The sequence below is a fragment of the Piliocolobus tephrosceles genome, chromosome 5 (assembly GCF_002776525.5).
Source record: "Piliocolobus tephrosceles isolate RC106 chromosome 5, ASM277652v3, whole genome shotgun sequence".
Classification (NCBI taxonomy): domain Eukaryota; kingdom Metazoa; phylum Chordata; class Mammalia; order Primates; family Cercopithecidae; genus Piliocolobus; species Piliocolobus tephrosceles.
This window is the reverse complement of record NC_045438.1, coordinates 153,039,494-153,057,190: the sequence shown is the minus strand read 5'-3', so window position 1 is coordinate 153,057,190 and position 17,697 is coordinate 153,039,494. Positions and strand designations below refer to the sequence as shown.

The following is a 17,697-nucleotide window of genomic DNA, read 5'->3' as shown; positions in this document are numbered from 1 at the left end:
GAAAACGTTCTGTTTGCAAATCAAAGTTAATTTGATTCAGTTTTTAATTTCTGTATGTTTGAAAACTCTTCCGTTTCCAGATAGCTTATCAAAATATTGTTTAGTAGAGTACCTTGCTGAAGTCCTCAGGGCAGCCAGTTTGGTTCATTATGTTAATTTCACCTGCTTCCCTCACCTCTCCGGTTCCCCTTTCCTAAAATCCTAGTACTCACTGCTTTGCTATCCGTAGTATTTTCCTGAGCAGGAGGTTTTGTGACCTCAAAATAACAATCAAAGAGTTGTGCATCTGGTTTCAGGTACGGATACTGCAAAGAAGGATCTGTTTTTTTCAGATCAGAAAGATACTGCTGGCTAACCACTGTTACACTCTTCAAGTGTCTATGAAAGTCCCAGCTTAGCAACTGGCCTTGCCCTGCCAAGTGATGTATCACTGTAATGAAAAATAATCATTGTCCAAAACCAAAAACTTATTAAGAGTTACATTATTTGACCTTTTTGTTAATCTCTTTAGGATACAGCCATATTATGATTGCTTCTGTATTCATCTCTTGAGTGTTGCAGTACATAGTTTGGTTGATGTATATGAAGAAAATCAGCTTGGGATAGGCATGTATGTACATGGGAAACGGCCTTCGTAGATGATTTCAGTACTTGATAGGATAGCAGGCTCTACAAGTGGTAGTTTCCTACAGGTCAGTTGCTCTGGGAATCTGTACCTGTATCAGTGAACTTTCATACTGTTAGATTAATATCCATTGGTTTGTCTTTTTCTTTGAATGGACCTTTAACCCATGAGCTATTTTCTAGCATATCCTGTGTTGTTCATTTGAAAATAATGGTTCACTGAGTTCTTATTAGCATCTTTGGTAATGAACAAGGGTACATCATCAAAGAATCTCTGTCAAACTCATGATGGCAGATACTGGTTTTCTGAAGTTCTAATTTTTGCCTGAAAGCATGAATTCTGTCATTGGCAGCAATGACTATTAGTTACTTTCCTTGAATTGACAGGCTTGCTTTTTGAAAAAACCTAGTAACTAAGTAAAAACTACAAATAACAAAGTCCAAAGAACTATAGTGCGTTGGTCCTTCTTGAAGTAAAAATAACATCCTATGAAAAAAAGGGGCTAGCCCAAAAACTTATAAAGTCACACAAGTGCTTTTCCCTAGAGATGATCATTGTATTTCTGTCTATAGGAGAAGTGCTTTATGTGTAATAGCATTTTGTCACACAAGGTATATGTGGTCAGGGGCCATGATTCAGTCATACTCACTGTTTGTATGATTTTATCAAGGTCATTCTTAAGTGAAACTGGCTCTCTTTTTTAACTGCTCCTAATCCATGGTAGCAGGGAGGAAATGCATATTAGATTAGTGTACAGTAGTTTGGTGCCATTGCCTTTGTTTATGCTAAGGTACCGGTGATTTCACCCGTAGTTTAAAAATATATTTTGTTGAGATATAATTCACACATCATAGAATATACCCATTAAATGTACTGTAGCATGTATCAGTACTTGATTTCCTTTTTATGGCTAATACTTCATTGTATAGATATACCACTTTATGTTTATCTAAATAAGTATCAGTTGGATCTTTGGGGATTTCCCCCAATTTTTAACAATTAGTAATAATTCTGCTATGAATATTTGTGTGCAAGTTTTTATGTGGACATATTTTTTATTTCCCTTGTGTACCTTCCTGGAAATGGAATTGGTGGGTCATATGGGAACTCCTATGTTTCACCTTTTGAGGAACTATCTGAAAAGGAGAAACCATTTTGCATTTCTGCCAGTAGTGTTTGAGGCTTACAGTGTCTCCACCTCCTTGCAATCAGTCATCATTATCCATCTTTACGGTATGATAACCATCCTAGTCGATAGAAAGTGGTGTATCTCATTGTAGTTTTGATTGGCTTTTCGCTGATAGTTAACCTACCATTTTTCGTGCCACCAAATGTCTCCCCACTGTAAAGGCAAATAATGTCTTTGTATTATTATGAAATAGTTTCGACCCTAGCAGATCTCCTGCAAGGGTTGCTAGGTCCACTTAAAGGGTCTGTAAATCTCCGTTGAAATCCACTGATCTGGCCACACGTCACCGGTGGAAAACTGGCAGGTGTGTTCAGTGTTGTTCTCCTTTGAGATCCACTGATCTGGCCACGCATCACCGGGAGGTGTGTTCAGTGTTGTACTTCTTTTTGCTCAGGCAGGTGATTCGCTGCTCCTCTTTTTCCCATGAAAATGACACTGACAAGTGTTAGGAGGCACCTGGCTGCGCTGGACTTTGTCCCCAGACTCTGATTCATGGTCTGGCATGAGTTGGAGATGTAACAGGCATGGTCAGTGTGGACTAGTTAATGACCCAGAGGAGGAGGAGGTTGTATTGGGTCTTACTGAGACCAGCGTTTGTCTGCATTGAAGGCCTTCTTTATACTCTGCAGGGAGGGATATGAGGCAATTGAGATTTGCCCACAATCTGATTGTGCAGTAACCTGAGATGGCGCTTTTAAACATGCAGTAATAATGTCTCCCAAATACTGTGTACCTACTGAACCCCAGACATTGTGGTAGATGTTCTACCTACAGGAACACCTGCTATCCCCAGTCTGTAGATGGGAAAACTGAGGATTAGGTAACTTGCCCAGCTGCAAACAACAGAGCTGGGAATGAGCTGCAGATATTGTTTTGAAGGGTGGCAAACCCATACAATAATATTTTGTTAACTGAATAAAGAGAAGTAATTATAGAACTGGTGCTTCTTCGTAGCAGGCCTCACCATGAGACATGTCTTAATGGCAGGAGAAAGCACAGAGAAGTATGGAGGAGTATTGGAGATTAAAAAAAAAAAAAAAAGCCACTTCCTATGCTATATTTTAATAAGCTGTGTTCACTGCTTTAGAAAATTGGTGAACAGTCAAGAATTGCCTAGATTCATGTTCCCTTGGCTTGATTTTTAATCACATTGAAGTATGACTTCTTACGGATGTTGCTTTTAATTTGTCTTGAAAGCTAGCACAGATACTGCCAGCTTGGGCATGATTGATGGTTTCTGACAATGGGTCGTTACTTAGACTTAGAATAAATGCCAGCCATTTGAAACTCTCCATTTTCTCTGTAACTGAGAGTATCCAGTAGAATCTTGTACAACCTCGCATTGTATCCCTTATTTTGACGTGGCCTGGTCTTTCCTTCAGTATTTTAAAATCTATTCATCACTGGTGCTGGAAGGAACTTTTTGAGATAAAGGTTCGCAGCCGATAATCCAGATAGGGAAAATGTGAAATCTCCATCTTACACCATGACAATTGGACTAAAGAATTAAATCCAAGCAGTTTAATTAGAAAATAATTAGAAGAAAACTTAGAAGATTATCTTACCATTTGAAAGCATGGGTGGTGGAATGAAGAAATGTTGATGAAAGGGTGCGTGCAAAGTTGGTTTGAGGGGAGGGAGAAAGTCTGGAGATCTGGACAGCCTTGTGACTAGTCACTAATAATGTAGTGTATACTCAAAAGTTGCTTATCTTAAATATTCTTAGCACAAAAGCATGTAAGGGGATTGGATATGGTAATTAGCTTGATATAATCACTTTATACATCTATTAAAAGGTCATATACTGTAAACATACCATTTTAATTGTTATACTTTAATAAAACTGGGAGAAAATGTACAGAAGCATACGTTAAGCATTAAAGTAAGAAACTGAAATTTGTTAGCAGATTTGGCACCACCGCAAATGGAAAAGTAAATGGCAACAGAGAATGACCTTTGCAGTTTATAGGGCATTAATGTAATTTAAAGGACTCCTAAAATTCAATGTGAGATTGAATGTTGGGGAAAAGGGAGTCTTCAAAAAGGACAGATAGGTAAGATGTTTTTCAGCTGTGTAGAGGAGGAGAGATTTGATTTCTCCTTCTGTAAGCCAATAGGAAGAGATTTACAGTTCAAAGGAGGAACAGTTTTCACTTTCATCTGCTGCTGTGGGGGTGGGGGAATTCTGCCTGAAGTTCTGTGAGTCCTGGTTGGGGTGGGGATGGCCTGGAGTTGCTCCAGTGAGTGCCGGATGGATGAGTGGACACAGTAACCTTTTGAAAACTCCCTCCGGCAGGATGATGGCTGAAAGATCACTATAGCTTCCCCTTGCTGATCTGCCGAAAGCAACCCAGGAACAGGGTTTGCTTCCTCCTTCCCTGAAGAAACAGGCCCCGTTTGGACTGTTTGTGGGGAGACGAGGCCTGTGGGTTCCAGAGAAATGGATGTGAAAGGCTCGTTTATTCCATGGGGAGGGGCGGTAAAGCAGAAGGATAAACCCATAACGTTGGTATTTCTGATTTTCTGTAGAAACCCCGAGCATCCCTGTTCTCTTTTTGAAGTCTCTGCCTCGTGTGTAGGAAGCACCATACACACTGGAATTTCTCACTTGTAGCCACCTGGGGTTTGGGGAGGGATGGGGTGGGCTTGGGAGGCAGGCTGACTTCATGTGCCAGGGATAGGTGGCATGGCCTGTGCCAGGCACTTACTCCCCTCCATCTGTAAGTGTCCTGTCCAGTAGGGTTGTTCTGAGGATTCAGAGGCTCAGTGTACTTCAGGGCTTTAGCCTAGTTCCCCTGGCTTATAGGAAGCACTTAAGAAATATTAGCTATTAGCTTGTATTGCTGTTTTTGAATTTAGGAATAGAAAATGGATCTGGCTCAAAGCTCCATCATCCCTTTCTTCATCTCTGTTGTCACTGATAGGTCAGATAAAGCAGCTCCGCCCCCAACCCATGCATGTCAGTAGCTCTCTGGCCTCAAAAAATGCATCTCTTTTAAATCTGAGAATAGACTTTTTTCTTTTCTTTTCTTTTCTCTTTTCTTTCTTTTCTTTTCCTTCCTTCCTCCCTTCCCTCCCTCCCTTCCCTCTCTTCCTTCCCTTTGTCACTTTGTCACCCAGGCTGGAGTGCAGTGCCGTGATCTCAGCTCACTGCAAGCTCCGTCTCCCGGGTTTACACCATTCTCCTGCCTCAGGTGCCTGCCACCATGCCTGGCTATATATATTTATATTTTGTATTTTTGTAGAGATGGGGTTTCACTGTGTTAGCCAGGATGGTCTCAGTCTCCTGACCTCGTGATCCACCCGCTTCGGCCTCCCAAAGTGCTGGGGTTATAGGCGTGAGCCTTGGCACCCGGCTGAGAATATACTTCCTTATTCTGGATCCCCTGTCTTTATATTCCAGGTGGTCATGTTCTTGGAATGAGACTGTGTTAAAAGTTTAAGTTCTTTTTCGTAAGGTATGATGTTGATACTTTGAGGGATCCTGGAGTTTTCTTGTAGGGAGTTTTTAAAGAGTGGATTTTTCCATTGTTTTAGCTAAAGCACAAAATTCTTAATGGTTAGAATTTTAAATTTAATTTTGTCTCTTGATGTTTAGGCTTCTTCCCATCTGCATTCAGGTGCTGGCTGTTTTTTGAGAACGTCTGACGTTGGATGGTTGATTCTTTTTGACTTCAGGGAGTAGAGGTGTATTAGTCCATTCTCACATTGCTATAAAGATAGTACCTGAGACTGGGTAATTTAAAAAGGAAAGAGGTTAAATGAACTCACAGGCTGGGGAGGTCTCAGGAAACTTACAGTCATTGGGGACGGCAAAGGGGAAATAAAGCACATCTTACGTGGCAGCAGGAATGAATAGAGCGTGAGGTGGGAAACACTTTTAAACCATCAAATCTCATGAGAATGCACTTGCTATCATGAGAACAGCATGGAGAAAACTGCCTCCATGATCCAGTCACCTCCTGCCAGGTCCCTTCGTCACACATGGGGATTACAGCTGGACATGAGATTTGGGTGGGGACACAGAGCCAAACCGTATCAGTAGTTTGTGTGGTAGTGGTCAAGGTGGTTACTTTTTTCTTGTTTTCTCCTTCCTTTCTAGTTTTCAATGGTTCCAGCAGGTCAACACGGGAGAAGGAACCTGTTCAAAAACACAAAAGCAAAGAGGCCACTCCCGCGAAGGAGAAGCACAGCGATCACCGGGCTGACAGCCGCCGGGAGCAGGCTTCAGCGAACCACCCCGCAGCGGCCCCCTCCACGGGTTCCTCGGCCAAGGGGCCCGCTGCCAACCATCACCACCCCCCTCTGCATCGGTCGGCTCAGGACTTACGCAAACAGGTAAAGTCCGGCAGGGGTGCCCGCATGTGTGCCAGACCCCAGTTTCTCACTTCACTTCACCAAGCTCAAAATTCATCTTCAGAGGGCTCAAGAAGCAGGAAGTGATGCTCAGAAGCAAGACAGGCAGAGGCAGAGCACACCTTTGCACGGGCTGCAGGCGCCTGCACCTTTTTGTTCTGTGAAGATCCATCCATTGGATTTGCATTCATCCCTGGGGGCCGATGCATTCACCAACTGCATTCACCCAGAAAGGGAACTCACTTCCTTACTTAAGCCTTCTCCCACCCACCCACCCTGGGCTCCGGATTAGCGGCAGAGTGGCAGGGAACATGTTTTTCTCAGGGTAGGTTTTGAAATAGGCCTGCAAGTGGCATAGTTCTGTTAGTGGATGATCTTGGTCTACTTTTATGTTCTTTTTGATGTGACAAGTTAACATTTCACCACCTGGCCTTTGAAGCAGAATATGTGCATGTTGTGTGCACTGCCGAGCAGTCTGGCAGTCTGTGGGATTGGGTGTGGCTGGGTGGCACCTCTTCCACTGAAGGCATTTGAGTCCCAGGCCGTAGCATCCACAGAGTGCAGGTAGATGCCACCCTGACCACCTCCTGCCCCTGCCTGTCCCGCCCTGCCCCCCTCTGCCCCCTGGCCCCCAAGAGGACCACAGATAATGCCAGTCCTGGTCAGGCAGTTTTGAAGAATCCCTCAGGGCTCGGCCATTATTGCTGCCCAGATGTTCCCATTCCTGGATAGTGATTTCTCACAACCCTAGGGATGAGTAGTGGGGATGGAGGCAGCTTCCTGCGTGCACACAGCTGAGGGCTTGTCCCCCGGACAGGTGGCAGTTCACTGATTCCTGGTGCTCCTGTTCCCCACTCCATTTTAACATCCGCTGAGTCATGGGATCATTGACAGCTTTCCTCACAGAGTTAGACACACAGTGTTAAAATCTTCCCCAGAAAAACTGGAGGCTGTGATCCTTAAAGTAGCTTCAGAGGAGGTTGGAGAGGGGACAGAGGGATGTCCTGGCTGGCCGTGTTGCAGAGTGACTAACGTGGTCATTGTGTCCATGGTTATTGTGGTGTGAACATACTCGGCTTCATCTTGTGGTGGAGGTGGTCTTTCTCATTCTTCGTGATGTTGTGGATATTTCTCGCTGAATGTGAACATGTGACTGTAGTCACACACAGGCAGACAGGTATGCGTGCATGCGCACGTGAACCTTTACCTCGCAAATAGTATGCAGTTGGTGGGGAGGTGGGCATGGCAAGAATCATCACCACATAGATGTTTTCACAGTCCACACACACCTAGCACGTATTCATCACTGGCCACTGTTGCCAAAACAGACCTCAGTTTTCCCAGAGGCAACAGCCACGGTGTGGAATTGGGCCACATCATGCGCTCACCTGGCGTCTCTCAACCATTGGACCCCCGATTGTCAGCACTGGAGGCACAAAGCCCAGGGATGCACCGAGCTTTGGTCTTGGGTCTGTGATTCTTCACTCCTATCCTGTTCCTAATGCTGTTGGTCTGATGGAGACGTGTACAGAACACTCCAACCTAAGGTTTTTGCTCATGAAAGAGAACAGAATTAGAAGCAACCCAGAGAGAAAGAAAGACAGTGATTACACCATGTGACTGCATCCTGTCTGTTTTCCCAGGATCCTAGAGTAGGGTTAAGTTGATGGTTTGTTTTTGTTTATCTTCTATTCATCCCACTTTGCTTTTTTGAGTTTTTTGAGTTTACTTGTGGTAAAATTCCAATGGGCCACATCAGAACTTGAGGCCATATCCAGGTGAGCTTCCAGATCTTGCCTTTCTGCCCTGAGAACCCATCCTCGGGATGGCGAGGCAGGAATGAAGGGTAGCAGAGGACCTGAGTCATGTACATGTGACTGTTCACATTCTCATGCACGGACAGACATGGGTGCACACACCCTGTTGCGCGGTCACAGACGGGGATGCGTGGGATACGCCTGTCGTCTCAGCTGGTCAGAGCTCACTCTCAGCACTTGCCCTTCATTCAGTTCAAGGTTTCCCTTTGTAAGGGGATGAGAGGAATTAGCACAGTTGGACAGCGTAAAGAGCTGAGGAGGAACAGCAAGTACCGCCTTAGCCTGGGATGGCCCTGCCTGCCGCCATGCTCCATGGCATGTTCATGCGACCTGTTCCCTGTGCAGGATCTGAGGTGCAGGAAAGAGGCCCCGGGGTGCCCCTCACACAGCAGGCCTCTGTCCTCTGAGTTAGTGCGGGAATCTCAGCTGCTTCCAGGGCTCAGGGTAGAGTCCTTGCAGGTAGCGCCATATGCTCATGCAGGGCAGGGGTCCTCTCCTGTCACCCTTTCCCCACTTTCTCCCTCTTCCCTCTCCTCCTGCCTCCCTGTTCCAGTCTAACCAGCGCAGATGGGGTGACCCATGGCTCCAGATTGTAATTTGGCTGTGACCGTGACCTTCAATGGGTCTTGAGATGTGATATTTAACCTTCCTGGGCCCTGTTATTCCTTTGGAGCCAGTCTTACCAACTCCTTGCACAGGGACATTGTGAGAAATAAAAGGAAAATTTTCAAACTCCAGATCCTATTAGTTAAATACTCTGAAAATAAGGGCAATAAAAGCAAATTGTAGATTCCCTTGTGACTGCTTCATGCAAATGATTAGACTGTGACCTTTCATCTTTTCAACTGCATGAAAGATGTGGGCCCAGAGGATACTCTGATCTTTCATTTCAAATATGATATTTAGGGATTTTTTTGGTTATTGTTCAGCTTAAAAGCATAAATGAGATTGTATGAAATGTGGAGGGATATAATTTTTAGGGGGTGCTGCTGAGAAGTCCCTTTGCCCTGCTTGCTCTAATGAACTGTGTGGGGGCACACACCTGTCTGCCGAGTCTAAAACCACTTCCCCTCCTGCGTACTGGGTAATGCTGTCTGATAGTGTGTGCAATGTATGGAGTCCCTAGAACCCGAGAGTTAGAACACACCAGTGCATACTTCACCTACACCTTTTTCTTGGTGAGAGGGCTCTGACCGACTGTTTACTCTCGATAATACCAAATGAGCTGTCTTTGTCATGGAATGCATGTGCCTGTAAAACATTGCAGTCGTCAAGGGGCTGAGATTGCCCCTGGGTAATAATTTGGTTGTCTGGTAAAGGGTCTCACCAAGGAGCAAATGGTGTTTTTCTGCTGCTTTCCTGCAGTAGTACATCTGCTTACATGCGGTGACAGAAAGTAAGAAGTTTAGGATGGTGCAACAAACGAGCTTTATTCCTAGCAAGGGTTTTGAAGTATTAGTTTTCCAAGAGAGTCATGAGCAGGTTTTGTACTTGTGTAGAAGTCTGTGTGGTTTTAAGCCAGGATATTGCACCAGATGTGGCCACATGTGATTCTCATTTCTTATGCTGAGGCTGAGTGTGAGAAGAAAATGATCAACTGGCTCATCCCGCGGGTTTTGCAGGACCTTACACTGAGCTAGGCCACTGTCACTGAAGAGGTTTTCATATGAAAATGGACGGACGTTGCAGAAAACTCCTGCCCTGGTAAGAGTCAGAGAGGGCCAAGGAATTGAGAATATTCTTTTAAAGTTCTGGAAAATACGACTGTCGAGAAGGAAACCTAGAAAATCGTATTAGTTTTAAAAAATGTTTAAAGTTTTCTTCTCATGACATCATTTTGTCATTTGAACTGCACTTGCTGGTGGTGTGGTATTTGTGACTCAGTTACATTGCCTTCAATGGGAGGAGAAGTTATAGGTGCATCTAGATTTCCATAGAACCCAAGCATCTCTTTAGAGCATATTCCCCTTGGCCTTGGATAGAAGGCTCCTGCCCATGTGCTGCTGCGGTCAGTGTTGAGCTCCTTCCTTTCCACAACTCACTGTCTGTCCAGTGCATTTCGCTTCTGTTTAGGCTCTTTGTTTTTGATTCAAGTTTGAAAGTGCAAATGAACTATACCCAGCCACCAACTGTTTCTCTCTCTGGGCTCTGGCTCTGTTTTGAAAGGCTGGCAGAGGCCTCGGCTCAACGGCTCCCTCTCGTGGGAAAGAAGAGCGTGCCAGTGAATCCGAGGTTGAACTGAGGACAGCATCGTAATCTTGAGCGACTACAACATTTTTGCTTAGTTAACCAAAAACATCGGAGTCATTTCTCATCTTCTGCTCTGCCTTGGAACTGCATGTTTCTCCTTTTCATCTGTCATCATATTGAGTTGATTTAAATATTGTGTGTGTCGATGGCGAGGTGGAGAAAAACCAATAAGGGTGGAGGGGAGGGATTTTATATTCTTAAAGCAAGCACACAGAGTGTGGACTGGGTACAGTTTTTAAGATGAAATTTCCATTATTAAAAACAAAGGTAGGAACGTTTGAGGTCCCAGGCTTTCATATCTCTCACCTTATATCCCTTCTGCAAGAAGAATGAGGTATTGTTGCAAGTACTCATCTGGCTGAATGTAACTTGAAAATGCTCTCAACCTTGCTTGTTAAATTGAAACCATTCTTTTATGACTAGGAGGGGTTGCTCTAATACCTCATGGCCGTGTGCCTGGGATCAAAGATACAAGCGACGGATGGCTGTGGTCAAGGAGCACACGCTGCAGACACCTCACTTTCTCCAGAGCTGGGTTGGGGGTAGGGGGCAACGGGCTGAGAAGCCAGAAATCCACAACAGAGCTGAGAGAAGGAGCAGCTTCAAGCGCCGCTCAGCTGAAATGTATTGTCATTCAGTGGAGGGCCCTGCTGTAGCCCACCACGGCGCTAATTCCTCAGTGAGCTCAGATGACTTCTTGTGTGTGCTCTTACGTGGAATCCCTCAGGACGTGCAGCTGTGACCTTCCTTGTAGTGCACTGGCTGCATAACTGGGGTTGTGTGGTTTTAATTGATACAGATAGAGGTGGGTGGGGGGAGACCTTCGGTAGCAAGGTAAGACAATGTCTTCCTCCATTCTTTTGTTTTCTTTTGTACTGATTAAGCGTTGGCTCCTTAGAGACAAGTCCAGGCCAAGAAAAGAGGTATCTTTTTGTTAGATTGGTGGGTGCCGGGTTTCCCCACAATGGTGGTGCTGTCTGAGTTGTTGGTTCTGTTTTATTTCTCCCTTTTAGGACACATGGAGCAGCTTGAGGGGGCAGACTGCTTCCCGTGTTAGCTTGTCAGTTCCCCTGTGGCCTCTCGTGGTGGGCATACAACACGGACCCTCTGGGTGTCGAGGGGGAAGACAACCAGTAACACTTGCCCTTTTCAGTCTTTGTCATTTATTTGTTTGAACTTCACTGTTTTGTGTTATGGGTGAGATGCATCTAGTCTTTGAGCTTGTTACATGGGCATGCGTGTGTGATATCTGGGTGGATACTGTTGAAGATAACTGTTATAATAGTAAGAAGGAAAATAGTGCAACTCATTTTCTTATAAAGCAAGTTATTTGAATGTACACCTTGCCAATAATTCAGTATTTAGGTTTTCAGAAAGATGGAAATAAGGTATTCCTTTTGCCATTGAAGATAGTGATATATAGAATTCAGCTGTGTAGAAAATTTACTTCCCTGTAGCATTGCTAGCCATGAACTCAGGTGCCCCCGAGAAGCCAGAATGGATGGAACCAAAGGCCCTACACTCTTAGATAGCGTATGAGAGACATAGCACTCTGGGTAGCATTTGCACAGGGGTGTTAGGGAAGGGCAGGGTCCATGGATTTGCAGGAACACAGCCATCTGGGGCTTTTAAACACCAATTAGTACAGAATCTAGAGGGAAGGGCTTTACATTATTTAAAGCTCCCCCAAGGGTTTTAGGGGTGCCAGGTTTGGAAAACACTGAACTCTAAACCTCAGCAAGTAGTGGTGGCTGACACCTGAACCTCACAGGAGTTGGTTATGTCTGGCACCGTCTGGAGTTTGCCATTTTGACTGGTGGTTCCCCATCTGTAGGAAGAGATGAAGCCGCATCGTGTAGTCAGTCTCCTTAAGGAGACTCTCGTGCTGGGAATAGGGTTGCAACAGACTGCACCCCTACAGGTTAAAAGGAGACTGAGCCAACTGTAGAGGTGTTGTCTTCCACTGTCTGAACCCGAGATACAGCCCTTCACTGAGGTTCCTGACCCCACCCCCGCCCCCCAGCTTTGGTGCTGGAAATAAAGATCAGCCCCAGCTGGAGTTTACTGTTTGCTTTTGTTTTTCTAAATGTTTTGTCTTGTTTTGGTTTTAGTGGAAGCATTTGAAAGAACAATTAAAACTAAGAGATTTGCATTCCTCACTATACCTCCTCTTGCAGATTAATGGCACTTACCACGGAATATTTCTGTCTGTCCTTACCCCTGATTTTGTAAGTCTATTTTAAATTTATCATTGCCAGGTGCTTTTTTCCTCTCCAAAAGGGTTTCCCATTATTTATTCCAGACCCTGTCTGGCAGTCCCAGTTTTTTTTATAGGGTGACTCGTGGTTTAGGAGCCAGAGTGTGATTGCTGGGCCTTCCCTTCTGCCTCTTCATGGGGCCTGTGATCCTGGCTCCAAGAGTGAGGTCTCCCTGGGGCTGGCTTCTAAGGGATGGTGTCCTACCAAGAATTTGTGGCCTTGTTTGGACTGTATTTAACTGGTGGCATATAGAGAAATACAGGTCTTAGTGGCTTCTTTCTTTTTCAATTTTTATAAACTTCACTGATACCTCATTCAGTGCTTCCTAGCGCGGTCCCCAGGTCAGCACACAGCATCACCTGGGACCTGGTTAGAAACGCACATTCTCAGCCCCATCCCAGACCCTCTGACTTGGACACTGTGCGGGTAGGGCCCAGTGATCTGTTTACATCAGCCCTCCAAGGGATGCTGGGAGCCACTGGTTTGGATGCCTTTGGGAAGTTTCATCCCACGCCCCACCCCCACTTAAGGTAACTGCTTATTCCTGGGCCAGGCCTAGGTTTAGTACAAAGGTCACTAAGACTCGTTACCTGCCATCTGGGGACCTTCGTCCCCATGTGAGGGCAGTCTACACAGCCTTGTGGTGGCACTGGTGTTTCAGTGCCCTCTTGGCCATCACTGCGTGAGGCCAGCTCTCCTGACCAGGAAGTGCAGGCTCCCCCAACCCTGGCATCTTCCTCTCAGGGGCTGTTGGGGAGACGAGGGGGCTTGTGTTTCTGTTCTGTGTTTCTCAGTAATTGTGTGATTTTTAGGCTTCTTCCTTTGGAGATGGTGGTGGCTATAAAACCCTGAAGTCCCTGACTTTAACCTCATATCATAGATGAAAAGTAATGCCCAAGTTGTTAAGTGACGGGGCGGTGGCTACATTGTGACACGGAGAAGACATCTCCTCAAAACCACATGTCCGGCAGCAGCCCATTGGGGTCCCTTCATCATTCTTGTTTGAAGCCTGTGCATTTCTGGTGTCTGCCATTGTCGCTCCCCATTTTCTGTGACATTTGTGTGTCCCAGGATTACCATGGCGTCCAAGCTGTAAGACTGCCTCTGTTTGCCCAGGTCCCATAGAACCCAATGGAAAGTTTGTCCGGGGTGGGAAAATATGTGGACAGTTTGTAAAGGGTGGGAAAATATAGGAAGCACGTGTGCAGACGGGGGACGGGGGTTGGGATGTGTTGCTCACCAGTGAGGTCGGGGCATCCCTCTTCCATCCAGCCTGGCCCTGTCCAGGGCTTGTCTCCACAAGGAAAGCAGACGGCAGCTGCTGACAGATTGCAGCCACACCTCTGCCACCCGGAGCCAAACCACATGGGTACCGCTGTTCTTTTCCTTCCATAGTATTTTTGTTTTCCTTCTTTTTTTAGCCACATAGATTTCTAAATCCTGTGGGCAGGTCGTGCTGCTATGTGGAGCACAGAAATAGCAGACATGACTTTTCTTGGAACAGGGATATGTGTGTGTGTCTGTCTCCACTTCCCCCAAGGAAGTAGGATCTTGCTGTCATCACCTCTTCGAAGCTCAGGACAGGTGATTGTGTGGCACGTGGGGAGGTCTTCATTGTGAAACACCAGATTTCCTGGAAGAGCCATGGGAACGTGAAAATACGGGAAACCCGGCTAGGAAGTGCGTGGGGCAGGCTGCATACTTTTGTGAAGAAGGATAGGTGTAGAGTGGATTCTGAAAGTGGACATCGCTGCTTAATTCTTGGATGTGTATTTTGCTTCTCTTTGCTGGTATTTCCATATCTCTTCTTATCACAAACAGGCTGCTGGTTCTGTTCATCCCCAGCACCCAGGGCCCTTTCTCACGGGTGGGCCAGTCGTTTTCGTGGCAGGTACTAATTCTGCGTTTTTTTCCGCCTCTGCTTCTGCTGCTCCACAGGTTTCTAAGGTAAACGGAGTCACTCGAATGTCATCTCTGGGTGCAGGTGCAACCAGTGCCAAAAAGATGCGCGAGGTCAGACCTTCACCATCCAAAACTGTGAAGTACACTGCCACGGTGACGAAGGGGGCTGTCACATACACCAAAGCCAAGAGAGAACTGGTCAAGGACACCAAACCCAATCACCACAAGCCCAGTTCCGCTGTCAACCACACAATCTCAGGGAAAACTGAAAGTAGCAATGCAAAAACCCGCAAACAGGTGCTATCCCTCGGGGGGGCGTCCAAGTCCACCGGGCCCGCCGTCAATGGCCTCAAGGTCAGTGGCAGGTTGAACCCAAAGTCATGCACTAAGGAGGTTGGGGGGCGGCAGCTGCGGGAGGGCCTGCAGCTGCGGGAGGGGCTGCGGAACTCCAAGAGGAGACTGGAAGAGGCACACCAGGCGGAGAAGCCGCAGTCGCCCCCCAAGAAGATGAAAGGGGCGGCTGGCCCCGCGGAAGGCCCTGGTAAGAAGGCCCCGGCCGAGAAAGGGCTGCTGAATGGACACGTGAAGAAGGAAGTGCCGGAGCGCAGTCTGGAGAGGAATCGGCCGAAGCGGGCCACGGCCGGGAAGAGCGCGCCAGGCAGACAAGCACATGGCAAGGCGGACGGCGCCTCCTGTGAAAATCGTTCTACCTCGCAACCGGAGTCCGTGCACAAGCCGCAGGACTCGGGCAAGGCCGAGAAGGGCGGCGGCAAGGCCGGGTGGGCGGCCATGGACGAGATCCCCGTCCTCAGGCCCTCTGCCAAGGAGTTCCACGACCCTCTCATCTACATCGAGTCGGTCCGCGCTCAGGTGGAGAAGTTTGGGATGTGCAGGGTGATCCCCCCTCCGGACTGGCGGCCCGAGTGCAAGCTCAACGACGAGATGCGGTTTGTCACGCAGATTCAGCACATCCACAAGCTGGGCCGGCGCTGGGGCCCCAACGTGCAGCGGCTGGCCTGCATCAAGAAGCACCTCAAATCTCAGGGCATCACCATGGACGAGCTCCCGCTCATAGGTAGGTCTGGGCTGGGGGGTGGGGGGGTCCCTGCCTGCCTGCCTGCCTGCCTGCCCGCCCACCCCAGATCCCTGCAGTTCCCTCACAGTCTTCACGTTCTCTTCCCTTGCAGAAGCTCCAGTTCGGCTCCCCTGTCTCGGGAGTAGTGGGCTTCTCAGCTCATTCCCCCTGCAGCCCTTCTTCCCGGGTCCTGGGCGTTGGTGGCAGGACAAGAATGGTATTGAGCTTGGATCTGGGGTGGGCCCCTTGCTTCCCCTGGGCTGTCAACTTCTACCCACAACTGCTGGAGTCAGAGCAGGGGCCAGGGGGTCAGTGGGGAATGCTGCCCCTCTGGATTCTGCTAGACTGCCACTGCAAAGTGCCACCGACTGTTGGACTGACAACAGACATTCCTCACAGTTCTGGAGGCTGGAGGCCCAAGGTCTAGGGGCCGGCAGGGTTGGTTTCTCCCAGGGCCTCCCTCCTTGGCTTGTGGATGGCTGTTTTCTCCCTGTGTCCTCACAGGGTCCTATCTTTGTGTGTGTCTGTGTCTTTGGATTAGGGCCCATCCTACTGACCTCATTGTAGCATAATTACCCCTTTGAAGACCCTGTCTCCAGATTCATTCATGTCCTGAGGTACTGGGGGTCAGGGCTTCAACATATGAATTTGGAGGGTTCACCATGCAGCCCATAGCCCTCTAGGGTCCTGCAGGCCATTTTTTATCCTGCTCAGCCTTGTCTCTTCTTCCTCTTTGTTTTTCCTTGAGCTTCAGTTTCTCTGGCAATGTTGTCAAGGCCACAGGTCAGGGGATCTGTTGACATTTTTTCTGAGACCGGGTGCAGCTCTGGCTGGGGCTGTTGCAAACTTGTCACAGTGGATCCTTAGCGAATGCACATTTGGGCTGTCATGCAGACCCTTGCTCCTCGGGGTGGGTTGCAGGCAGAGCCTCCTCTTGGATTCCCCTGTAGCTCTCCTTCCCTGTCATCCTCTCTTGAGTCCTGGCACTGGGGACACAGGGCGAGAATGAACTTGCCCTGTTAAGGCTAAGTGGGTTCTGTGGCGTGAGGTGCATCCAGGTAAGGTTGCAACCCCCATTAGTCTAGACCCATGGGAGGAAACAGGCCACACCTCCATTTTGGAGATACTGAATTTTCAAAGGCATGGAGACATGTAGCCATCATTTAAGTGTCAGGGATTTGGCAGCAAGATAGGCTTCCAGGCAGGATGGAGGTTTTGTGCTTCCCCTCAGCAGGGCTGATGCCTGAGTAACAGTCACCTTAACTTGCAAGAGTTCTTGGTTTGTGCTCTGCTGTTGGGAATGGCACGTGATAGGCAGCAGTGCAGGGAGCAGACTCTGCACGCGCGTGCACCCACACCCGCTGACCACGCCCCCTGACTGCTTGGGACACAGGGTGACTGAGTCATTGATGGGACCGCACTGAGTCCTCCTGCCTTTGGAGACCTGCAGACAGGAGGGAAGCATTCTGAGTTTCCGTACTCTGCTAGGTGGATGATGGAGCCTCGAGAGCACACTTGACATCGTAGCGACAGCCCCTTTTGTTTAGAGTAGGTTTTTCTTTACCCTTGACTCTCGTACCCTAGCGCAGAAGCCATACTGTGCCTCCCTGTGCTGTGCTGTGCTTGTTGCCGTCTCCCAGAAGTCTAAGGCGTCTGACATTCTGTCCGAGGGGTACTGACTTGCTTACGACCCAGCAAGACCTCAGGGCTGGGGGTCTGAGCTCAGCCATCTGGCAGTGGTAGAAACTTAATAACTTTGAAGTAATGGCCTGAAATCCACCCCAGCGGATGTGCCTTCTGCCTCTGTGCAGGTTCACTTGCACCGTAGACGCCAGGGAGCCGCTGTGCCACTGGTGGGAGTTGGGTGGGGAAGGGGCTTGGCCATGTAGCAGCCTCAAGGCCCTGAATGGGAATGATTGCAGTGGGTGAGGATTCCATGAAGAATTCTTGCAAGCACTGTATGATTTTCAGGTGCTCCTGTATTATAATCTACTTAGAGTGAAATATGAAAGTATGGATTTCCTCCCTTCTCCGACCCATGTTCTGAGTCACGTGTACGGCGGAGGACTTGTTCTGGTTGGGGTCTGGTTTTGGTGCCTACCTCTGTAAGTTGAGACCAGGCCCACCTGCCCTCGAGGGAAGAACTCCCGATTGTCAACCAGAGACCCACTTTGAGTCCCACCTGTGACTCTGGGAGTCTGTGGGACCTGGAGTGAGTTGTAGAG

General features: G+C 47.7%; 1 protein-coding gene across 5 annotated transcripts in view; it reads left to right on the top strand.

Annotated features, from left to right (window-relative positions):
- Positions 1-17,697, top strand: part of JARID2 (jumonji and AT-rich interaction domain containing 2) — a 277,840-nt gene that overhangs the window by 236,619 nt on the left and 23,524 nt on the right. For all 5 annotated transcript variants that reach the window (XM_023209817.2, XM_023209821.2, XM_023209819.2 and 2 more), the window contains 2 exons: positions 5,917-6,152; positions 14,434-15,472. In XM_023209817.2, coding sequence (XP_023065585.1) covers positions 5,917-6,152; positions 14,434-15,472 — 1,275 coding nt within the window. The remainder of the gene's footprint in view (positions 1-5,916; positions 6,153-14,433; positions 15,473-17,697) is intronic.